Here is a 25,505-nt window from a genome sequence, read left to right on the forward strand (position 1 = left end):
ATCTGGGATGTGCGGGAGTGGAATGTCTTATCGTGGGAGCAGATGCGGCGGAGGCGGAGGAATTGGGAATAGGGGATGGAATTTTTGCAGGAGGGTGGGTGGGAGGAGGTGTATTCTAGGTAGCTGTGGGAGTCGGTGGGCTTGAAATGGACATCAGTTACAAGCTGGTTGCCTGAGATGGAGACTGAGAGGTCCAGGAAGGTGAGGGATGTGCTGGAGATGGCCCAGGTGAACTGAAGGTTGGGGTGGAAGGTGTTGGTGAAGTGGATGAACTGTTCGAGCTCCTCTGGGGAGCAAGAGGCGGCGCCGATACAGTCATCAATGTACCGGAGGAAGAGGTGGGATTTGGGGCCTGTGTAGGTGCGGAAGAGGGACTGTTCCACGTAAACTACAAAGAGGCAGGCATAGCTGGGGCCCATGCGGGTGCCCATGGCCACCCCCTTTGTCTGTAGGAAGTGGGAGGAGTCAAAAGAGAAGTTGTTGAGTGTGAGGACGAGTTCAGCTAGGCGGATGAGAGTGTAGGTGGATGGGGCCTGGTCGGGCCTGCGGGACAGGAAGAAGCGGAGGGCCTTGAGGCCATCTCCATGCGGAATGCAGGTGTACAGGGACTGGACGTCCATGGTGAATATGAGGTGTTGGGGGCCAGGGAATTGGAAGTCCTGGAGGAGGTGGAGGGCGTGGGTGGTGTCACGGACGTAGGTGGGGAGTTCCTGGACCAAAGGGGAGAAAATGGAGTCCAGATAGGTGGAGATGAGTTCGGTGGGGCAGGAGCAGGTTGAGATGATGGGTCGACCAGGGCAGGCAGGTTTGTGGATTTTGGGAAGGAGATAGAAACGGGCCGTGCGGGGTTGGGGAACAATGAGGTTGGAGGCTGTGGGTGGGAGGTCCCTTGAGGTGATGAGGTCATGAATGGTGTTGGAGATGATGGTTTGGTGCTTGGGTGTGGGGTCATGATCAAGGGGGCGGTAGGAGGTGGTGTCGGAGAGTTGGCGTCTGCCCTCAGCGATGTAGAGGTCAGTGCGCCATACTACCACTGCGCCACCCTTGTCTGCGGGTTTGATGGTGAGGTTGGGGTTGGAGCGGAGGGAGCGGAGGGCTGCCCGTTCTGCGGGGGAGAGGTTGGAGTGGGTGAGAGGGGTGGAGAGGTTGAGGCGGTTAATGTCTCGACGGCAGTTGGAGATGAAGAGGTCGAGGGAGCGTAGGAGGCCTGGGGGTGGTGTCCAGGAGGAGGACTTGTGTTGGAAGAGGGTGAAGGGGTCAGTGGAGGGAGGGTTCGGCTCCCGGTTGAAGAAGTAGGCGTGGAGGCGAAGACGGTGGAAAAACTGCTCTATGTCCAACCGTGACTGGTGTTGGTTGATGTGTGGTTGTAGGGGACAAAGGTGAGCCCCTGACTGATGACTGACCGTTCGTCCTCAGTCAGTGGGAGGTCTGGGGAGACGGTGAACATGTGGCAGGGCCGGGTGTGGCTGTCTCCTCTGGGGCTGCTGGCTGTGGAGGTTGTGGGCGGAGCGATGAGGTCGTCGGCCGTGGGCGGGGTTTCGCCGGCGTCGGCCGTGGGCGGGGTTCCGTCGGCCGTGGGCGGGGTTCCGTCGGCCGTGGGCGGGGTTCCGTCGGCGGTTGGAGGATCGGGGTGGGCGGCAGCAGCTGAGGTGAGGGTGGTGTGTGAGGTGTTGTACCTGGAAGTGGAGGTGGTGAGTGCAGCAGCGGTTCCGGAAGTGGTGTGGCCGGCGGAGGCGGATGTGACGTCATCGGTGGGGTCTCCGGCCGTGTCCTCATGGTCAATGGCGGCGGCGCAGGTACAGACTCGGGATTTGGGAGGCGCAGGAATCCTCTTGTGGGGGGCAGGGGCCCGTGAGTTGGTTGTACTTACATTAATATCACATTGGTCTCCAGTCACCTGCTGTTTGACAAATGATGGATTGAGTCATTGTTCCAAAAGAAACTCTGCCTTTTTTTTAAAGGAACTCTTCACAGAAGTAGCTAACACTATCTGCCTCTATCTGAAATTCAAACTTCAAGTATGGAATTAAAATATATAAATGATACAGCCTTCATCACACAAATTCTTTACTAAGCACAATTCGGTGGGTCAGAGAGTGGAAGGTCAGAGGTGGACTGTGTACCTGATCTGATGGGATTGGAGGGAAGGGAAGGAAGGAAGGATCCAGAGAAGCATTGGTACCTGCAAGTTTTTGGAGCTTGTATTCCTTAATGCCTGGACACTTTATTAAAAAAAAACCCAGAGGGGAACAGAAGGCAATGAAGCTGAACAAGATGAAAGTGAGAAACAGAAATCCCAGAGAGAAGAGCAGAGCTTCAAGATCAGCATTTCTGAAAGATAAGTGGCAGTGAATTAAACATGAAGACTAAAGTAAAACATTAAGGATGCTGGAAATCTGAAGTAAAAACAAAGTGCTGGAGAAACTCAACAGCCTCTGTGGAGAGAGAAACAGAATTGAATTTCAAGTCAACAGGAAGTGAAAGCCGAGTGGTACGATTGTGAAACTTTTAATACGGAGACCCAGGTTCAAATCCTGCCACGTTCAGAGTCCAATATTACTCTTCTACAGTCAAAAGCATTCAACTTAGACAGTCTATCAGTGCCAGCAATGAGTCAGAAATTGAGACACAAACTTGTTTATTGCATTGCTACAGAGCCATGATAAAGAATCATTACGCACAGCTAGCTCTATCACTCCCTTCATACACAGCAGCACAGGAACACAAACCATTACATTTCACATCTGCCTAGATACACAATGTGCAAAACCTGTTATTGTGCAAATTTTACAGTTCATTAAAGTGCAGGGACAACAAAATATACTTCAATACTCCCATGACAGGTAAAGCACAGGGTTAGCTACAGAGTAAAACTTCCCCTATACTGTCCCAGAATTTCTCCCTGACTAATGCTCAAAGCACCTGAAAGCAGACGACTGTAGGATTTCCCAGGCTCCTGATTCATCTGCTTAAGGGAAAAACGTGGATCATCGCGGAGGAAAAGAATGTGGAATTCTCTCACTAAAAAGGCTATGATTCTAGGGGTCAACTGGAATTAAAATTCAGATCATCCATGATCAAACCGAAAGACCGGGTCAGAATGAAAAGCTTCCTTCAGAATGCTACGTCACAGAGTAGAGTAAAGATGGTTCACTTTGGGGAGTTAACAGGATACAGTGAGGGAAAGTGACGAGAGCAAGCTGAGAGCCTCAGGGCTGGTTAAGCGAGGGGATGTGGGGAGTAGATATCGGGGGTTTTCTACAATCATTACCGCACCACTGTTAGCCAGTGATTATATGTGGTTCAACCCTCACCTTGGCAGCATCACGAGCCAGCCAGTTACTAACACACAGTGTACGCGAGCACTGTCTGACTGCTCTACATTCAACACAGGACATAGACAGCCCTGTCCACTCTGATGCCAGTGTCCAGACAGCCCCGTCCAGGCAGTCAATGTCCAGTCAGCTGTGCCCAGCAGTCATCAGGATTCATTGGATGTCGGTGAAATTAAAGCAACGATAAAATCTACAAGGGAGTCATTTCAGATGATGAGCCGAGATTTTAGCACATTCTCCGCTGCCTCCAGAGGCTCTGTGTTTCCCTGTACGTCAACTTGTTGTGAAGGTCCTTGCAGAGCGCAGGGTCACCTGCCCTGCCTGTGCGAAGGGCACAGATGGTAGCGGTCTTGCAGGCTTGCTGACATGGTTGGTCAGTGTGGCCCTTGTGGTACAGGAACCAGTACCTCTGGAAGAGACGGTCATCGAGCAGGAAGTGGCTGATCAGATTGTCCATATCGACTGGAAACGCAGTCTTGATCCCATAGGCCTCCTGGAGCCCGTACAGGAAAACCCACTTGGGATTGTCTCTCTCATTGGCCTCGGTCAGGTTCAGGATGTAGGTCTCATGGTCAAGCACCGCGTGTGAACTTTCTGGATAATTCCCATCAATCCGGTAAACCCGAAACCCTGTGGAATAACAAGGTTTTCTTTTAAAAAGAACGAGCTACACCAGCAGTATGTGTGTTACTGGAATATTCCAGGTAACGAGTTCAAACACCAAACAGGCACTTGGAAAATTTGAGTTTAATTGTAAACTATTGAATTTGGTTAAAGTGAAGGTGTGGGACTGTCATAAAATCTTCAATTTGTTTCCAAATAGCCTTGAGGGTACAAGCCGAGCAACTGAGTCCCAGTTATTGTCAATGTCAAGCACAGTGCCACGTGACTAGAGCTACACACAGATCAGGACCAGACACAGACTCACTTTGGAGCACCACTGCACCCAGGTTGAGCACAGTCACCGTGCACCCCTCCCACAGCACACATTCCCGTGCACCACCCCTCCCCACACCCCCCGCTGGCACAGGTGCCCCACGTACCTGGGTTGAGGTTGATGTAAGTTGTGACACTGGGGGCAATGAAAGCCACAGACACTGCACGGCTCAGAGTCTCCTCGTCATAAAAAACCTCAAACTCATCCACGTGGGTGTGGCCAAAGAACTGGGCAGCGATGGTGCCCTCATACCTGGGACAGCAAGGACAGGGTTAGCGCATCGACAGTCAGACCGCACGGGCAGTGGGGGGGGGGGGGGGGGGAAGAGGAGGAGCGCGCGCTAGGATCGGCGGGGGGCGGCGAGCGCGCGCTGGGGAGTAAGGACAGTGAACAATGTGATGGGTTAGGGACAGTGAACGTGCTGGGGATTGCAGAGATAGAGTGAAACGGTTACGAAGGTATCACGGTGAGGTCTCACCTACCTATTGACAATTCGGTAATAGTTCCAGCTCCAAACCTTCATGCAGAGACCTGGTGGGATGTGACCAATTATGTGAACCTTGAAGGGTAACAACAATAGTTTGAAATGTTGGTGAGATTCTGTACACACCTGTCAAGGGGGATGGTCAACAACAGATCATATTGAGCATGTGCCCTAGAACAGTACAATCCCTGTCGGTCTAATCTCAGAATCAGAAGAGACATCACAATATATCATCAATCAAGTGAAATCAAACAGTTTACAACAAGGACTAAGTCTGAACACTGACAAGACAAACACAATGAAGGAATACATGGGAAGAAACTAGCATGAAGGGTGAAGTTGGTCTGTTGACAGTGGAATGATATAGAAGTGAGAAAGATAGAGACAGCCAGAAGAAATTTTGTAAAGACAAAGGAAATGGTAACTGGAAGGAAACTCGAGCTTGTAACATGGAGAAAAATCTCATAAGATTCCACAATCTATCCACTTTTCTGGTGCCTTGGAAACCTGATCATGAGTAAAGATCTTTAGAAGAAATAACTGTGAAATGTGAATTCTTTTTGTTGAGTCATGGCATGTGGGTGTTGTTGGCTGGACCAAAATTTATTGATCTCTCACCACCTATGACCAGAGAGGATCCTTTCCCCTGAAAAGCCTACGATACATCAGCTTAGTGTCTTTAAAAATATTCCATGTCAACAAACCGCCACAGTCTCCAGACCATTACCTGGCTCTCTGCATCACTAATCCAGTAACAAAACTACCATACCATTCCAATAAATGGATGTTAAGACAGACACTTAGAAATTGCATGTACAGATTATAAAACAATCAAGACACAGTGGTGTTTGAAATTGCAAGAGTAGAAAGAACTCTCAAAACAGATAGCAAGAAAACACCAGCCACTTGATCACAACTGAAGAGATCTTTCGTCTCAAGGGCAAAATGGAGAAAAGCAGAAAAAAAAGAGTCAGCCACAAAGCTGGATGATGCATATTACAAAGCAGTTGTAGACGAGCTCCAAGCAACAAGCGAAGATAGGGTAAGACACACAAGCTCGACACTAACAGCCGACCTTCCAGCACCAAGAGTGACAAGCAGCAGCACAGCCACTCCTTCAAACCCAAACTGTACTCAGCACTGAGTCTGCCAAAGTCTTTCCCTCCCTGTTCACCAAACTGGATATTCCTGTATTTCTCAGCTGCCCACTGTGTACAAGATGTTTTAAGGAAGATAATGAAATCCTTCATCTCTCTTGGTGAAGCTACAGGCATCAGAGATGCTGCTTTCCATCTCGAAACGTAAGTGAGAAACCACAACATCTTTCAGAATCAGCCGATTGTCACACCACAGCCTTTACAGAGCACAGCAACAGGAAATTTGCAAAACAACAAACCCACCAGAACTAGCACAACTCAGTGTGCAACAAGGAGGTGGTGATCTGATCGATTAGACAGTCAGAAGAGAAATTATAACAAACTATAAATGGAAAAGGCAGACATATTTTAAAAAGGGTCCTGTGTGTCTTCTGATAGAAATCACAAAAAGAAAGAAATTTAGGAACCAAGGATCTGGCCAGTGTGAGGAACTAAAACAAGTAAATAATAATTTAAATATGGAGAAAATAATAAGATTGTCATCTCCAGGAGATACAATCTGTATATGAAAAGTGGTGGCTATACAGGCAGAGAATGTATTGAATTTTAATTGTCCAGAACGGCCTGGATTCAATAACATTCTCTGTGGTTTGAAACATGGCCTATCCTGCTCCAATAATCCCAAATTAGGAATCATAATTCCCCTGGGAAAGACACCACACTGGCTAACACAGGCCAGTGGGACAGACACGAGTGTGTGGAGTGTGCTAGAATCTACTCAGTTCCTGGAAAATCAGGATGGCGAGTGTCTCGGAGGGGAACTAGCAGGGGGTGGTGTTCCCATGTATTTGCTGCCCTTGTCCTTCTAGATGGAAGTGGACGTGGGTTCGGAAGGTGCTGCCCGAGGATCTTTGGGCTGCTGCTACTCAGCGTCGGTGGTGGAGGGAGTGGGATGTTTGTGGATGTGGTGCCAATCAAGCGGCTGCTTTGTCCTGGATGGTGTCAAACTTCTTGAGTGTTGTTGGGGCTGCACCCATCCAGGCAAGTGGGGAGTGTTCCATCACACTCCTGACTTGTACCTTGTAGATGGTGGGCAGGCTTTGAGGAGTCAGAAGGTGAGTATGTGATACAGGATTCCTAACCTCTGACCCACTCTTGTAGCCTGAGGGGTCTCCAGTTTATGAACCTCCGACTTACGAATGCAATCCCATATAGGGTGGGATGTTAAAAAACCTGCCGTAAGGGTGGCTCAGTGGTTAGCACCGCTGCCTCACAGCGTCAGGGACCTGGGTTCAATTCCACCCTCGGGCAACTGTCTCTGAGGATTTCCTCCGGGTGCTCCGGTTTCCTTCCACAGTCCAAAGATGTGCAGGCTAGGTGGATTAGCCATGTTAAGTTGCCCGTAGTGTTCAGGGGTGTGTGGGTTAGGAGGGTTATAGGGGGATGGGTCTGGGTGTGATGCTCCGAGGGTCAGTGTGGACTTGTTGGGCCGAAGGGCCTGTTTCCACACTGTAGGGATTCTATTCTATTCTATACAAACAGCTACTTTACATTGTCCTGCATTACTTGTGTATAAAACAACTTGCAAATTAACTCAAGGATGGATCCTGTTTGCAATCCAGGGACTCCCTGTACATGGCAAGTCTTGTTAGGTTTGTTAATCGTAACCCCCAGGATGCTGACAGTTGGGGGTTCAGTGACGTCAAGGGATAGTAGTTAGACTGTCTCCTATTGGAGGTGGTCAGTGCCGGGCATTTGTGTGGCGTGAATATTGTACAAACTGGGTGTGAGTGAGCAGGTGCTGCTTGACAGCACTGAGGGCGACACCTTCCATCACTTGACTGATCGAGTGTAGGCTGATGGGGCAGTAACTGGCCGGGTTGGATTTGTCCTGCTGTGTGCGTGCATAGGAGATATTTAGGCAATTTTCCACACTCTCAGGTAGATGCCAGTGCTGCAGTTGCACTGGAGGAGCTTGGCTTGGGGAATGGCTGATTCCTGAACAGTATTCAGTGCCTCCAGCTGTTTCTTGATATCATGTGAGTGACTAATTGTCTGAAAACTCATCTGTGACACTGGGAACCTCTGAAGGACGAGACAGATTATCCACCTGGTGCTTCTGGCTGAAGATTGCCGCAAATGCACCGATGAGCTGGGATCTCCCTCAAGAACAAAAATAAAGTGTTGGAAATACCACAAATATCAATGTAAAATGGGAAACGGAGTTTAATGTTTCAAGTTGAAAGCCTTTTTTTTCAAGCCATTGTGGGATTGCTTAGCTCTGTCTATCACTTTCTGCTCATGCTGTTTGGGTGCAAAGAGTCCTGTTTGGTAGCTTCACCAGGTCAGCGCCTTGTTTCTCGCTCAGCCTGGTGCTGGTCCTGACTGCCCTCTTGTAGTCTCCACTGAACCAGAAGAGAAAGTAATCTGAAAGATAACATTCTTCATGGCTTTCACAGACTGGATGCTAGGAGGATGTTCCTCTGGTTGGGCAATTGGAGGGGTGAACTGCAGAGGTATTGCAGAATATGGTACTGGTCGTTTAGGACTAAGGCAGGGAGAAATCTGCTAACGCAAAGGACCAGGATTCACTGGAGTTCTCAGTAGCTGACTACATCCCATTAGGCAGACATTGATTTGTGGACCAGGAGCTAGTGTGGGGAGTCACAGTAAAGGTGGATCAGCCATTATCTACTTGAATGAAGGAGCAGTCTTCAGGGGCTAAATGACCTACTCCTGTTTACACCCAAAGGACCTGCAGACCCTGTAAGTCCCCTGGAGACGACAACCTGTAAATTAAAAAGAGGTGGCTATAGAGACAGAGAATGTATTGATTTTAATTGTAAATCAGAAACAAAAACATAAGTTGCTAGAAAAACTCAGCAGGTCTGGCAGCATCTGTGAAGAGAAATCAGAGTGAACGTTTCGGTTCCAGTTCTGAGAAAGGGTCACTGGACCCAAACTGTCAACTGATTTCTCTCTACAGATACTGCCAGACACTAAGCTCTTGCGGCAATTTCTGTTTTTGGGCCTACTCCTGTTTCTATTTTGTTTTCTATTCCTTATTTTCACTCTGACCAATTCCATTACAACCTGTAACTTCTCCAGCCCCATTCTTCTATAAGTAACCCTCCTCCCTGAGGGAGGCATGTTTCTGTTGTAAATTGTTTTCACTTTGAAGCATTGAACAAAATTCTACTTCCTGAAGAACAGACTGCTTCATCAGAGCTACGAGTGCCCTTTTAAATTTGTAACTCGAATGGTTTGGTCTCCCTAAGTTTGCATGGGGCTGGTCTGTACTGGCTGCCTGGGCCCACTCTCTCATTACCTTGTCACCGCTGTCCTCTGCTTCCTGCAGGATGCTGACCAGCCACTGCAGCTGGCCAGCTGGATCAGTCGAGTTCACCAACAGCCAGAAGTTCTCATGGGAACAGAAGTTCATGTTGAGTGAAACAAGTCGCAGTCCAGGCTTGAGCTTCACTGTGTAAAAGCCCGCTTTCCTGAGTGAGTAAAACAATCAACAACAAGCAGAGAACTCTCCAAACTGCCCAGGGCCTCCCTGGACTCAGAATTATTACCTTCATCAGCCTCCACTTCCTCCCAGCTGGACTCCACACATTGCACCCCGCGTCTCCCACACCCACATGGTCTGAACAATTGTGCGAACCACCACAATATGCACCGTGATTCTATAAAATTAGAAGCAGGTTTAGTCACTTGAATGCTGGGATAACCTCACTCCACCACAGTGACCATTCTCAACCTGCCCAACTTTAACAGCGATGGGAGAATCAGGCTACTGCACCCTTTCTGGGTCAAACCAGCTTCAGTCATACAGTCAGAAATCTACAGAAAAATACCCTTCAGCCCATCAAATCTGCTCTGGTCAAAAACAACCACCTAACTATTCTAAACGTTTTCCCAGCACTTGTTCCATAGCCCTGCCTGATTAGGTATCACAAATGTACATCTCAATACTTTGTCAATGTTCTGAGGGTTTCTGCCACTCCCACCCTTACAGTGAGTTCCAGATTCCCAACCTCTGGGTGAAAAAAGTTTTCCTCGTGTCCATTCTAAACCTCCTGCCCATTACCTTAAATCTATATCGTCCAGTCATTGATCCCTCCATCAACAGCAAAATTAGTTTCCTCTCCAGAAGATCATAAGGTATAGCAGAAGTAAGTCATGGCTGATATGTTTTCCAACCCCATTACCTTTACTAAGAGCTGCTCTCTCTCTCAAATGCACTCAGTGACTTGGCCTCCACAGTTCCCTGCGGCAATCAGTTCCACAGATTCACCACCCTCTGGCTGAAGGTATTCCTCCTCATCTCAGTTCTAAAGGGTTGTCCCTTCACTCTGAGGCTGTGTCCTTGGGTCCTAGTCTCCCCTCCTTGTGGAAACATCTTTTCCATGCCCATTCTACCCAGGCCCCTCAGGATTCTGTTAGTGTCAATCAGATTCCCCCCCTCCACCATCCTTCTAAATTCCATCAAGTATGGACCCAAAGTCCTCACATACACCTCATAATGACAAGCCTTTCCATTCCCGGAGTCATTCTTACAAACCTCCTCTGGACCCCTCCAAGGCCAGCACATCCTTCTGAAGATACAGGGCCCAAAACTGCTAATAATATTCCAAACGCAGCCTGACCAGAGCCTTATACAGCCGCAGCAGTACATCCCTGCTTTTGTATACTAGCCCTCTTGAGATGAACACTAAAGTTGCATTTACCTTCCCCACTGCCAACTGAACCTGCACATTAACCTGAAGAGAATCCTGAGCTAGGAATCACCATGTCCCATTGCGCTTCAGATTTCCAAAGCTTTTCCAGGTTTAAACAATAGTCTAAACTGTGTACAGATCTGGTCGCCCCATTAGAGGAAGGATGTGGAAGCATTGGAAAAGGTGCAGAGGAGATTTACCAGATGTTGCCTGGTCTGGAGCGCAGGTCTTATGAAGAAAGGTTGAGGGACTTGGGTCTGTTCTCATTGGAGAGAAGGAGGCTAAGAGGGGATTTAATAGAGACATACAAGATGATCAGAGGATTAGATAGGGTGGACAGTGAGAGCCTTTTTCCTAGGATGATGACTACAGCTTGTACAAGGGGGCATAGCTTCAAATTGAGGGGTGATAGATTTAAGACAGATGTCCGAGGCAGGTTCTTTACTCAGAGAGTGGTAAGGGCGTGGAACGCCCTGCCTGCCAATGTAGTTAACTCAGCCACATTAGGGGCATTTAAACAGTCCTTGGATAAGCATATGGATGATGATGGGATAGTGTAGGGGGGTGGGCTTAGATTAGTTCACAGATTGGCACAACATCGAGGGCCGAAGGGCCTGTTCTGCGCTGTATTATTCTATGTTCTAAGTTCTAAACCTCGATTAGGTTGCATCCTCTAGGTTCTAAACCTGAAGAAAGCCAATGGCATGCTGGCCTTCATAACAAGAGGAATTGAGTATAGGAGCAAAGAGGTCCTTCTGCAGCTGTACAGGGCCCTGGTGAGACCGCACCTGGAGTATTGGTCTCCCAATTTGAGGAAGGACATTCTTGCTATTGAGGGAGTGCAGCATAGGTTCATGAGGTCAATTCACGGAACGGCGGAACTATCATATGTTGAAAGATTGGAGCGACTGGGCTTGTATACGCTTGAGTTTAGAAGGATGAGAGGGGATCTGATTGAGACGTATAAGATTATTAAGGGATTGGACACTCTGGAGGCAGGAAGCATGTTTCCGTTGATGGGTGAGTCCAGAACCAGAGGACACAGTTTAAAAATAAGAGGTAGGCCATTTAGAACAGAGTTGAGGAGAAACTTCTTCACCTGAGAGAGTGGTGGATATATGGAATGCTCTGCCCCAGAAGGCAGTGGAGGCCAACTCTCTGGATACTTTTAAGAAAGAGATAGATAGAGCTCTTAAAGATCGTGGAATCAAGGGTTACAGGGATAAGGCAGGAACAGGATACTGATTGTGGATGATCAGCCATGATCATAGTAAATGGTGGTGCTGGCTCGAAGGGCCGAATGGCCTACTTCTGCACCGATTGTCTATTGATTCTTCCCAAAGTGCATAATCTCACTCTTTTGCACTTTGTACTCTATCTGCCACCTCTTTGCCCACTTCCCCAGCCTGTCCTAGTCCTTCTGCAGCCTCCCAGCTTCTTCAATACTACCTGTCCCTCCACCTATCTTTGTGTCATGTGTAATCTTAGCAACAATGCTCTGAGTTCCTACATCCAGATCATTAAAGTATAACATGAATAGTTGTGGTCCTAACACAGACCTCTGTGGAACTCCATGAGTCAAAGGCTACCATCCTGAAGAAGAGCCCTTTATCCACTCTCTCTGTCTTCTGTCAGTCGGCCAATCCTCTATCTATGCCAGTACCTTGCCCTAACACATGGACACTCTTACGTAGCAGCCTCCTGTGTGGCAACTTGCAAAGCACTTCTGGAAATCCAGATTGCATTCACCGGCTCTGCTTTGTCTAACTTGCTCCCCAAAGAATTCCAACAGATTTGTCAGGCATGACCTTCCCTTGATGAAACTGTGCTGACTTAGCCCTACTTTACCGTGCACTTCCAAGTACTCTACAATCTCAACAACAGACTCTAAAATCACAACGGAATCTACCAACTCACACCACACAATGAGAACACATTGCCTGACCCGGCATCTCTACTCTAACTACTTAGTTCAATTTTTAAAAATGTTGCCCCTTTTAGTTTGTCATCTATAAATATTTCCCCTATTTACCTTCAATTTGAATGTAACACGTAATGGGCAATCAAATTAACAGCTATTACCAACCACTGAACTTATGGTTTACCTTTGATATCACTCTTTTGGGGTGAGCCCCTGATCCCGGGCTTCTAATAATCCTGTTTAAAACCAAACTTTACAAACTATGAGCCAAAAGAAGCAAAAAGCATTTCCTTCCCTCTGCACCAAATTACTGCGCTGCCTCCAATGCCCCCAAACTATATACTCACTTGGACTGTGCCTCATGCTGGCCATGACCAGGCCTTCCTGACCGTGCAAAGCTTACTGGTGTATCCTGGAATACTGAGCTGCCAATCCTGTACCTCTGTCAACCATATCTCTGTGACAGCCATGATAACACGACCTATGTTTTAATTTATACCCTCAATTTATCTGCCTTGTTCATCAAACTCCTTTCCTACTGGCTGAAAGATTATTTGAACAATTTTTGCCACATTTCCAGAGGTCAGCACTGAGGGAGCTCTGCACTGCTGGGAGGCCTGTATCAGAGAACATTGCACTGTCTGGTAACATGGAGATAATAAGGGACCATCTCCTCACTATGTCGAGGGGAAATGCACCCACCAAGATGAGAAAGCCTTACAATATGGAAGGACCCAGACTGCACTCCCCCCGCTTCTGCTCAGATTCTTGTTTACCGGAGAGTTTCTTGAGCTTCCTCAGGCAGCCAGTATTTCCAGAGCTGCACCATTGCGTCGTAGAGCCAGGTAGAGGACTCATTACCGTGGATGAAGGGAGGGGGGAAGCTGTTGACTGGCGTGCTCTCATGATTGCCGACAGCTGGGTAGACAGGGATGTGGCCCAGGTTCTTCCGGATGAGTCCAGTGATGGTGCTGAGGGCCCTGAGTTGGTCCTTCCGGGTCTGGTGCCAGACATCATGAGCTGGAATATCCCCCGTCCAGTAGACCAGGTCAAAGTGTTCAGATTGGAGATGCTGGAGAAGGTTCTCGATGGTGTGGAGGGGAAGGTCACACTTGCTGTATTCACCCCACTTACCAGCTCCTTTCCGATGTTTTGGGGGTAAACCAGAGCCCTTCCTGCAGCACAAGGGGTCTTGACAGTCAGGGTTAGTCCCCGGGATGTAATCCTTGTCCCAGTGAATATCTGTGAGAAACAATACCCTTGTGACTGGAGAACCAGGGCTGGGTGGTTTGGGGGGGGTGACAGGAGGCTTCGGTGTGTCAGGAAGTGTGACATTCCAGTCAGAGTAAATGTCCCAGTGACCACAGGCAATGCCCAGCAACAAGCCACAGATCTCTGATGGCTTCAAGACAGATTCAGTCCAGGCCGTTATCACATCGTGTTTGAACAAGGTGATGGCCTGGACACAGATATCCTGAGGGGCCAGCTTTAACCGGACACACAGCTTGGAGGCGACAACAGCTACCTCATCCACGTTACTGTTAAACTGTAAAAAAAAAACAATTAGCCCAAAGAACCTTTATATAACAACCCTTTAAACAAATACAGTACAAATATACTTTTCTGAAGAAGTGTCTGGACCCAAAACGTCAGCTTTCCTGCTCGGCTAGCTTTGTTCATCCAGCTCTACACCTTGTTACCACAGTACAAACATACACAGGACCATCACATGAATAACATAGATAGGTCTGCTCTAACACTTCTACTCAGAAACCGGAAATATTACAGTCTAAAAGTTAGAGGGGGTATTTGAATTATTGAAGCTTGGTTGATGTTAAAGTTAAAGGCACAGTGGTTAGCACCCTCTCTCTAAGCAAGAGGCTTCACATTCGAGTCCCAATCTGGATAGGTGGGTGGCCACAAAGTGCACTCAGAACAGGGCCAAACCTGCAAATTCTTCCAACACAAATCCAGTGCTCCTTGAGCTATTCGTGTGTGATCAGAGATAATGGGAACTGCAAATGCTGGAGAATCCAAGATAACAAAGTGTGGGGCTGGATGAACACGGCAGGCCAAGCAGCATCTCAGGAGCACAAAAGCTGACGTTTCAGGCCTTGACCCTTCATCATGGGGTGAGGGTTCTGGAATAAATAGGGAGAGAGGGAGAGGCAGACTGAGGAGAAGATAAATGGAGACGAGAGTATAGGTGGGGAGGTAGGGAGGGGATAGGTCAGTTCGGGGAGGACGGACAGGTCAAGGAGGTGGGATGAGGTTAGTAGGTAGGAAATAGAGGTGGGGCTTGAGGTGGGAGGAGGCGATAGGTGAGAGGAAGAACAGGTTAGGGAGGCAGGGAAGAGCTGGGCTGGTTTTGGGATGCGGTGGGGGGAGGGGGAGATTTTGAAGCTTGTGAAGTCCACATTGATACCATTGGGCTGCAGGGTTCCCAAGCGGAATATGAGTTGCTGATCCTGCAACCTTCGGGTGGCATCATTGTGGCACTGCAGGAGGCCCTTGGTGGACATGTCATCTGAGGAATAGAGGGAGAGTTGAAATGGTTTGCGACTGGGAGGTGCAGTTGTTTATTGCGAACCAAGCGGAGGTGTTCTGCAAAGCGGTCCCCAAGCCTCTGCTTGGTTTCCCCAATGTAGAGGTAGCCACACGATGTACAGTGGATGCAGTATACCACATTGGCAGATGTGCAGGTGAAAATCTGCTTAATGTGGAATGTCATCTTGGGGCCTGGGATGGGGGTGAGGGAGGAGGTGTGGGGGCAAGTGTAGCACTTCCTGCGGTTACAGGGGAAGGTGCCAAGTGTGGTGGGGTTGGATTTTATTCCCAATTCCTTCGCCTCCACCGCATCTGCTCCCAGGATAAGGCATTCCCTCCCATACATCCCAGATGTCCTCGTTCTTCAAGGACCACAACGTGTTCCCCGCAGTGTTCGAGAACACCCTTGACCGTGTCTCCCGCCTTTCCGCATCTCATCCCTCACACCCGCCTCCGCAATAACCGCCAAAAAAGAGAATCCCCCTTGTTCTCACATACCACCCCACCAACCTCTGGCTACAACACATCATCCTCCGACACTTCCGCAATCTACAATCCGACCTCACCAAAGGCATTTTTCCATCCCCACCCTTGTCTGCCTTCCGGACAGACCACTCTCTCCGTGACTCCCTTGTCCGCTCCACACTGCCCTCCAACCCCACCACACCCGGCACCTCCCCCTGCAACCGCAGGAAATGCTACACTTGCCCCAACACCTCCTCTCTCACCCCCATCCCAGGCCCCAAGATGACTTTCCACATTAAGCAGATGTTCGCCTGCACATCTGCCAATGTGGTATACTTCATCCATTGTACCCGGTGTGGCTTCCTCGACAACTGGGGAAACCAAGCGGAGGCTTGGGGACCGCTTTGCAGAACACCTCCACTCGGTTCGCAACAAACAACTGCACCTCCCAGTCGCAAACCATTTCCACTCCCCCTCCCATTCCTTAGATGACATGTCCATCATGGGCCTCCTGCAGTGCCACAATGATGCCACCCGAAGGTTGCAGGATCAGCAACTCACATTCTGCTTGGGAACCCTGCAGCCCAATGGTATCAATGTGGATTTCACAAGCTTCAAAATCTCCCCTCCCCCCACTGCATCCCAAAACCAGCCCAGCTCATCCCCGCCTCTCTAACCTGTTCTTCCTCTCACCTATTCCCTCCTCCAACCTCAAGCCCCACCTCCATTTCCCACCTACTAACCTCATCCTGCCCCCTTGACCTGTCCGTCCTCCCCGGACTGACCTATCCCCTCCTTACCTCCCCACCTATACTCTCGTCTCCACCTATCTTTTCCTCTATCCATCTCTGGTCTGCTTACCCCCTCCCCATTTATTTCAGAATCGTCTCCCCCCCCACCTTTTCTGATGAAGGGTCAAGGCCCGAAACATCAGCTTTTGTGCTCCCAAGATGCTGCTGGGCCTGCTGTGTTCATCCAGCCCCACACTGTGTTATCTCGGATTCTCCAGCATCTGCAGTTCCCATTATCTTTGGTCCCAGTCCTGTCTAGAAGCAGTTTATCTTGCTTGTACCGATCCACTGATCCAAACGTTCCTGGGAAATTTGAGAAATTCAAGAATTGAACAAGTTGGGCGAAATAATGCTGAGAGCCCAATTGCTTTCTTGACATGTTCTGCCACCTTCAAAGATCCAAGCCAGATGTACACCTCAGTTTCACTGCTCTTGTTCCCCCTCAGGAATAGGAGAGAACTTTTAATGTATCTTTGCATTTTCCAATCAAGATTTCTGAACAAGCTTTTCAGTTGTGTCAAACCATGAAGAAATCTCAAATAACTTAAACTGGACAGACCATCTGTTATCGCCAGCCATGATAATCACAGATTCAGCCCTGTCATTGAACTACAGAGGAAATGTTGGCCATTCAGCCCTTCGAGCCTGCTGCACCATTCACTATGATCATGGTTGTGCATCCAACTCAATAGCCCATTCCTGCTTTGTCACCTGTATCCTTTGAACCCTTTAGCCCCAGGTTTATTCAGCTCCTTCTTGAAATCATACAGTATTTTGGCCATGACTGTTTTCTATGGCAGTGAATTCAACAGTTCACCACTCACTAGATGAAGAAACTTCTCCTCATCTCAGACCTAAAAGGTTTAATCCTTAAACTATGGCCCCTGGTTTTGGACACCCCACCACTGGAACATCCTTCCCCTATCTACCCTGTCTCGTCCTGTTAGAATTCTTCTGAACTCCAGAACATATTCTAACTGATTCAACTCTCCTTAAACATCCATCCTGCCATTCCCAGGAATTAGTCTGGTAAACCTTCATTGCACTCCCTCTGTAGCAAGAACATCCTTCCTTAAATAAGAAGGCCAAAACTGCACGCATATTCCTGGTGTGGTCTCACCAAGTCCCTGTATAATTATAGCCAGTCACTCCATCCCCGTCCTCAAGTCCTCTCCCAATGAAGGCGAACATCCCATTTGCCCTTGTCATTGCCTGCTGCACCTGCACACTCGCCTTCAGAGATTACGGCATGAGGACACCCAGCTCTCATTGCACATCCCCCTTTCACTTTGTGGCCAGATAATAATTTGCCTTCCTGCTTTGGCTACCAAAATGGACAGCCTCACATTTATACATATTATATCGCCATGCATTTGCCCACTCACTCAATTTGTCCAAATCATTCCATCATCTGAGCATCCTCCTGACAGCTCACCCTCCCACCCAGCTTTGTGTCATCTGCAAACTTGGGATATGATATTTAGTTCCCTCATCTAAATCACTAATTTAAGGTTTTGGAGTAGATCTGTAGCTCGGGTTGTGGGTTTTGAGGATGGCTGGCTCACTAGCGGGTTTGTTGTTCTGCAGACGTTTCATTACTGTGCTCGGTAACATCCTCAGTGCAGCCTCTGATGAAGCATCAGTGTGTTTTCCTGCCTCGTTCTTAAACTCTGCGGTGTTTTTCACCATTTTTAAACTTGGTGGAGGGTTAGGCACCACGAAGCAGGCTATTAATAAACACACTGAATTCGACCCCATATACATTCCACTACGAAGGAAACCCGAAAGTGAGGCAATCCATCTCAACGGAGCCCAGAGTTTAAAAACCAGGCAGGAACACATTGACACAGCTCGGTGAGGCAACCAACCTCAAAAATCATTAATATGTATTGTGAATAGCTGGGTCTTAGCATGATCCTTACAGTACCCCAGTACTCATTGCCTGACATTCAGAAAAGAACCCCTGTTTATTCCTACTCTTTATTTTCCATCAACCAGCCAGTTTTCTATCCAATCTCAATAAACTAACCCCAATCCTAAGAGCTTTAATTTTACACATTAATCTATTAAATGGGACTTTGCTGAAAATCTACATAAACCACATCCACTTAGCCCCTGCCCCCACTAACAACACTACATCCTCGATGACTTTCAGTCGATTGCCCAAGTATGATTTCTCTTTCACAAATTCATGTTGACTCTGTCCAATCCAGCCACTGTTTTCCAAATGTGCTGCTATTAATTCCTTTATAACTGATTGCAGCATCTTTCCACCAACTGACATCAGACTCACTGGTCTATAGTTCCTGTTTTCTCTGTATCTCTCTTTTTAAATAGAGGGGGATACATTACCTACTCTCCAATCTGTAGGAGTCTCTCGGATCTTGGACAAGCACCACATTTACCCCTTTTTTCTCCAGCCACTTCCTTAAATACTCTGAGATGTAAATTATCAGGAACTGGGGATTTATTGTCCTTCAATCCCATAAATTACCCCAACACCATTTCCCTCCTAATACTGATTTCCTTCAGAGATAATGGATTCTCCAGCATTTGCAGTTCCCAAGATAACAAAATGTGAGGCTGGATGAACACAGCAGGCCAAGCAGCATCTCAGGAGCACAAAAGCTGGTGTTTCAGGCTGAGACCCTTCATCACTGATTTCCTTCAGTTCCTCCCTCTTACTAAACTCTGTGCTCCCCAACATTTCTAGGATGTTATTTCTGTCCTTCTTTGTAAACGCAGGACCAAAGGATGTAGTCAGTTAGTCAACCATTTCTTTGTTTCCCACTATAAATTCCTCTCTTTCTGACTGTAAAGGACTTACATTTGTCTTCACCAATCTTTTTCTCTACATACCTGCAACGGTAGTAGATTCGCCAACTTTAGGTACATTTAAGTCATCATTGGACAAGCATATGGACGTACATGGAATAGTGTAGTTAGATGGGCTTCAGATTGGTATGACAGGTCGGCACAACATCGAGGGCCGAAGGGCCTGTACTGTGCTGTAATGTTCTATTAAAAAATCTATCCGTACAAAACATACAGTCACATTTTATGATTCCCACAGGCTTACTCTTACATTATTTTCCTTTTGTTAATTAATCCCTTTGTCCTCCTTTGCTAAATTCTAAACTGCCCCACTTCTCAGATCTGTTGATTTTTTTCTGACCGATGTGTGCACTTCTTCCGAAAACAAAAAGTGCTGGAGATCGCAGCAGGTCAGACAGCATCCACTGGGAGACAGAAGGTTAACATTTCGAGTCTCGATGACTTATCATCAGAGCTGAAGTGATTTGTGGAGGGGACAGCATTTATGTGATAGTGGGGCATACTGCGGGGGAGAAAGGATGTTGATAGTTCAGGTTAAATGCCTCTTCCTTGTTGATGCATGGGCACAGATTACAGAAGAGAGAAAACTGACGAATACGTATAAACCACTGGCCTTTGAGTAGGATGTAAACCCAGAACCTGATAACGAGTGAGCTAGCCCTGAACCATACCAGAGAAAATGGGAGGTTCCAGTTTGTACGTCCAAGGTACATCCACAAGGAGAAATTTCAGGACTTTAATCCAGCAATAATGAAGGTAATTCTGCGTACAAATCAGTGTTGAGCAACATTTAAAGATGATTCAGCACTGCTCTTCACTCAGATGAGGATGATCCTGCTAAAGTAACCTAGGTGAGATATGAATGTAGTACGTCTACCTTGGGAGAGTTACACAGAGAAGCGAGTTCTGGGCTTCTGAGTAGAATAGAACTGACAGTTCTGGAGTCAGACTCCTCCATTCTCCTTGAAATAGCTGTGATCTGTGATCAGTTTTAAAAGCCACCTCGGTTTTAGTTCATGATTTTTTTAACGTCATTACAGATTTATCCAGAGTGTGTTTGCAGCAGTAACAAGAACAATGTCTAATTCCCAGAGGGGCCAGGGAATTCTTGTACAAGGAAACCAATTGACAACGAAGTGGAAATGTATCGGTGGCTACCACTCTCACTTCGTTGGTGAGGATTGTTATCTCTTCAGGATTGTCCTGGAGAGTCCAGGAACTTAGTGTCAATCGATGGAGGAGAAAGATTAAAGGATGTTGCATTTATTTTGTAGCAAAGGGCCTGTTTATTTGACAGCGTATGGGATTCGGTGAGAATGGGCATGTTGGTAATCAATGACTTTGAGTGGGACCGGAGCCATTAAGATCATGTGATGAAACCTTCCAGAACTTGGAAGCCAACCAGACATCAATGCCTTCTGGGTGGGGATTTAGCACTAAACTCATTCTTGTGCTGAATCCTGTGAATACCCAGCGATAATAGGACACTTGCTGTCAGTGACTTTAGATCAAAGGAGAAAGTACTCCATTGTAGATGCAAGAGGAGTAAAAATGATCATCAGACTTTGTTGACATTGGGCAAGTGATAAATTCAACGTTCAGGTATGATGACTAGACCATATTTGGAGAAATCTGGCTGGAATTGTCGTTTTGACAACCTGCAAAGGGATTGCACACTGTCGATTCCACTTGGGGAGGTGAATTTGACAGTGCTGTTGATTGATGGGGAGATTGTCTCAGCCTCCGGCACTTAGGAAAAAGTTGCAAATTGTGTACTTCAAAGAACAGTTTTAGATGCAGAAGGCTCTTTGGTACTTCACAAATACCAATCTTTCTGTCTTCGCATGTCAGCTGCTGTTTAAATTGTGAGAAGAATGCTCAATTAGCAGTCCGCAAGTGTTTAGTACCTAATCCTGCAGTCCAGTGCTGAAGTCTGTGACTACATCAGAAGTGCTGGCTTTCACATAAACTGGACATTACATTGTGGGGCCCCATCAGATGCTGGACGTAAGCAATGGAATATTGCTTTGGGTGCAATCAGAATGAAGCTTTTGCTGTGCGCCTAACTCATGAGATTTGCTTAGTGTTGAGTGAGAGAGAGGAAGATTTGCATTTTGATAGCACATTTCCCAATGTCAAAGAGCCCAGTGTAATTACCAGTTAAGCTATTTAAATGTATGGAATGAGGAATAAAGATTGTTCTGCCACAGAACTTCCCAACATTTCTTTAGGCAGCGCTGTGGGATCCTTCACATCTATCTCAGGACCTTAGTTTATTTTAACATCAAGAAGACAGTACCTGCAATACTGTTTCACTTTTTCAGTGCTGCACTGTGACTATCAGCCTGAATTTAGTGCCCAAGCCTCTGAAGTGAGGTTTGACCGCTCCTTCGTCACTGATAGTCTGGCCATATGCAACTTTATTTCCTTATTCAAGAACGGACATAAATTGGATAAGCATATGGACGTACATGGAATAGTGTAGGTTAGATGGGCTTCAGGTCGGTATGACAGGTCGGCAAAACATCGAGGGCCGAAGGGCCTGTACTGTGCTGTAATGTTCTATGTTCTAGTTGTGGACTGGAAAATACACTATATATCTACTGTGCATTCAGTCAACAGGCTCAGTGGACAATGTTGAATCATACTGAGGATAAATGACTATTGTAGCAAACCACAAGATGCTTTAATATCCATAACTGCACTCTTACTTCTCGTATACGCCGAAACCAAATCCATTGCACAATTCACCCAAAAGATAATCTGTCAGCAATCTCCCAATCCAGCTGGTTTTCAGTCTTGCAAAATGTGTACAAAACTTGCACATTTTCATAAATCACAAATGTCATGATTTCTCGTTTTAACTGTCTACAATATAAGTGAACTGAACTATATAAATGTGTTTTTTAATATTTTAAAGCAACCTTGTTTTCAAGGTAGGAAACGGGGGAGCGAGAGGGAGAGAGAGCTCGGGCCTCCCCAGTCTCCGGGCCCGGGCTTACCTTCAGGGCGATGTCCAGCACGGTGAAGAGGGCCCGACAGGCCGGGCATGACAAGTTCCTCCAGCTCAGGCCAGCGCTGAGCGCCGGGCTCCCCGGGCTCGGGCCGATTCCCAGGAACCAGAGGCCTAGAGACACTGAGAGGATGAAGCGGATCGCCATCAGGCTGCAGCGGACAGGCTCTAAGACTGGGAGACCACCCGACAGCGAGGGTCACACGGGACTGGCCGAGCGCCGCGCCGGAAACGGGGGGAGGTGGGGGGGAGAACTTCGGGGCAGGGCCTGGGGGCGGAGGGGGCTGTTCTCCGGGGCGGCCCCTGGGGCGGAGGGGCAGTACTCCGGGGCGGGGTTGGGGCGGAGTAGGCGGCACCCAGGGGAGGGCCTTTGGAGGAGCTGTGGCACGTAGGGGCGGGGCCTGGGGCGGAGTGGGCGGCACCCAGGGGAGTGCCTTTGGCGGAGGGGGGCACGAAGGGGCGGGGTCTGGGGTGGATTGGGCGAAACCCAGGGGCGGGGCCTAGGGTGGGAGTGGGCGGGGTCTGAGGAGAGGGGCCTCCAGCACTTCCGGTGGTAGCCCTCAGTGTGAAAACGTTGCCGTTGTGTCCGTTTGATATCATTCGCGTCTCACCTTAAACCGATGTCTGAGATAATGGAAACTGCAGATGCTGGAGAATTCCAAGATAATAAAATGTGAGTCTTTAAGGACCGCAACTTTCCCCCCACAGTGGTCGAGAACGCCCTTGACCGCGTCTCCCGCGTTTCCCGCGACACATCCCTCACACCCCGCCCCCGCCACAACCGCCCCAAGAGGATCCCCCTCGTTCTCACACACCACCCCACCAACCTCCGGATACAACGCATCATCCTCCGACACTTCCGCCATTTACAATCCGACCCCACCACCCAAGACATTTTTCCATCCCCACCCTTGTCTGCTTTCCGGAGAGACCACTCTCTCCGTGACTCCCTTGTTCGCTCCACACTGCCCTCCAACCCCACCACACCCGGCACCTTCCCCTGCAACCGCAGGAAATGCTACACTTGTCCCCACACCTCCTCCCTCACCCCCATCCCAGGCCCCAAGATGACATTCCACATCAAGCAGAGGTTCACCTGCACATCTGCCAATGTGATATACTGCATCCACTGTACCCGGTGCGGCTTTCTCTACATTGGGGAAACCAAGCGGAGGCTTGGGGACCGCTTTGCAGAACACCTCCGCTCAGTTCGCAACAAACAACTGCACCTCCCAGTCGCAAACCATTTCCACTCCCCCTCCCATTCTCTAGATGACATGTCCATCATGGGCCTCCTGCAGTGCCACAATGATGCCACCCGAAGGTTGCAGGAACAGCAACTCATATTCCGCCTGGGAACCCTGCAGCCATATGGTATCAATGTGGACTTCACCAGTTTCAAAATCTCCCCTTCCCCTACTGCATCCCTCAACCAGCCTAGTTCGTCCCCTCCCCCCACTGCACCACACAACCAGCCCAGCTCTTCCCCCCCACCCACTGCATCCCAAAACCAGTCCAACCTTTTTCTGCCTCCCTAACCGGTTCTTCCTCTCACCCATCCCTTCCTCCCACCCCAAGCCGCACCCCCATCTACCTACTAACCTCATCCCACCTCCTTGACCTGTCTCCTCCCTACCTCCCCACCTATACTGTCCTCTCCACCTACCTTCTTTACTCTCCATCTTCGGTCCGTCTCCCCCTCTCTCCCTATTTATTCCAGTTCCCTCACCCCATCCCCCTCTCAGATGAAGGGTCTAGGCCCGAAACGTCAGCTTTTGTACTCCTGAGATGCTGCTTGGCCTGTTGTGTTCATCCAGCCTCACATTTTATTATCTTAAACCGATGTCTGTCTGATTTTCAACTCTTCCTCCCCGGGAAATGCCTTTACCTGTTTATCCAGGCCCATAATGATTGTATAAACCTGTATAAGGTCACCCCTCAGCATCCAACACTCCAGGGAAAAGAGCCTCATTCTGGATGTGAGTTTGCTCGCTGAGCTGGAAGGTTAGTTTTCAGACAATCCGTCACTTTTTTTTAATTTGAAAAAATATACTTTATTCATAGAACGTACAAAAGATAAAACACTTATACACCTACCCAATCATGCAAGCCGCTCCAGGTTACCCAGGGGGTTTGTACACCAACTAAAGGAAAAACAAAACAAAGAAAAAAAAACAAAGCAAAGAAAACACCCCGGCAGTCGTCTCCCCGCACAGTCCCTGTTGCCCGCCTGACCAGTTGGGGAAGGCGCCAGCTGGGCCCAGTTACCAGATAGGGCCCTTGTTTCTATTCTGGACGAGGGGTTTCATACGGTGGTCTTTCCCCACCGTGCCTTAGCGACGGCTGCCCCAAGCTTTAGCACGTCCCTCAGCACGTAGTCCTGGACCTTGGAGTGCGCCAATCTGCAACACTCGGTTGGGGTCAGTTCTTTGAGCTGGCAGACCAGCAAGTTGCGGGCAGACCAAAGAGCGTCTTTCACCGCATTGATGGTCCTCCAGGTGCAGTTGATGTTAGTCTCGGTGTGCGTCCCCAGAAACAGCCCGTAGAGCACGGAGTCCCGCGTCACAGAGCTGCTTGGGATGAATCTCGACAAATACCACTGCATCCCCCTCCAGACCTCCTGCACATAGGCACACTCCAGAAGGAGGCGATCGACAGTCTCGTCCCCCCCGCAGCCACCTCGAGGGCAGCGTGCGGTGGCGCAGAGATTCCGGGTGTGCATAAAGGATCTCACTGGCAGAGCCCCTCTCACTGCCATCCAAGCAATGTCCTTGTGCTTGTTTGAAAGTTCTGGCGATGAGGCATTCTGCCAAACGACTTTGGCAGTCTGCGTGGGGAACCACACAACGGGATCCACCCTCTCCTTTTCCTGAAGGGTCCTGAGGATACTACGTGCTGACTACTGCCTGACGGCCTTGTGGTCAAAGGTGTTTCCTTTCAAAAATTTCTCCACGAAGGACAGGTGGTACGGGACGGTCCAACAACTGGGAGTGTTCCGCGGCAACGAGGCCAGGCCCATCCTTCGCAACACCGGGGACAGGTAGAACCTCAGTAAGTAGTGACACTTGGTGTTTGCGTACTGAGGATCTACGCACAGCTGGATGCAGCCGCAGACAAAAGTAGCCGTCAGGGCGAGGGTGGCGTTCGGTACGCCCTTTCCGCCATTTTCCAGGCCTTTGTACATAGTGTCCCTGTGGACCTGGTCCATCCTTGACCCCCAAATGAAGTGGAAGATGGCCCGGGTGACTGCAGCGGCGCAGGCCCAGGGAATAGGTCAGGCCTGTGCCACATGCAACAGTACCGAAAGCCCCTCGCACCTGACAACCAGGTTCTTACCCGCGATGGAGAGGGACCGG

The 25,505-nt window shown here is 48.6% G+C and overlaps 1 protein-coding gene across 2 annotated transcripts; it reads right to left on the reverse strand.

The window, feature by feature from the left end:
• Window positions 1–2,621: 2,621 nt before the first annotated feature.
• On the reverse strand, window positions 2,622–23,355 carry smpd1 (sphingomyelin phosphodiesterase 1). Of its 2 annotated transcripts, none has more exons than XM_059646901.1 (6): window positions 23,246–23,355; window positions 13,275–14,044; window positions 9,182–9,353; window positions 4,755–4,831; window positions 4,379–4,524; window positions 2,622–3,965 (listed from the first exon to the last, which is right to left on the reverse strand). In XM_059646901.1, exons 1-6 carry the CDS (start codon window positions 23,273–23,275, stop codon window positions 3,562–3,564), a joined length of 1,599 nt encoding a protein of 532 aa, XP_059502884.1. In that variant the 5' UTR covers window positions 23,276–23,355; the 3' UTR covers window positions 2,622–3,561. The 2 variants fall into 2 exon arrangements, with proteins under 2 accessions (XP_059502884.1, XP_059502883.1); XM_059646900.1 differs by lacking the exon at window positions 23,246–23,355 and adding an exon at window positions 22,139–22,408.
• Between the last annotated feature and the right edge of the window lie 2,150 nt (window positions 23,356–25,505).

The sequence above is a fragment of the Stegostoma tigrinum genome, chromosome 6 (genome assembly GCF_030684315.1).
Source record: "Stegostoma tigrinum isolate sSteTig4 chromosome 6, sSteTig4.hap1, whole genome shotgun sequence".
NCBI classification, from domain to species: Eukaryota; Metazoa; Chordata; class Chondrichthyes; order Orectolobiformes; family Stegostomatidae; genus Stegostoma; species Stegostoma tigrinum.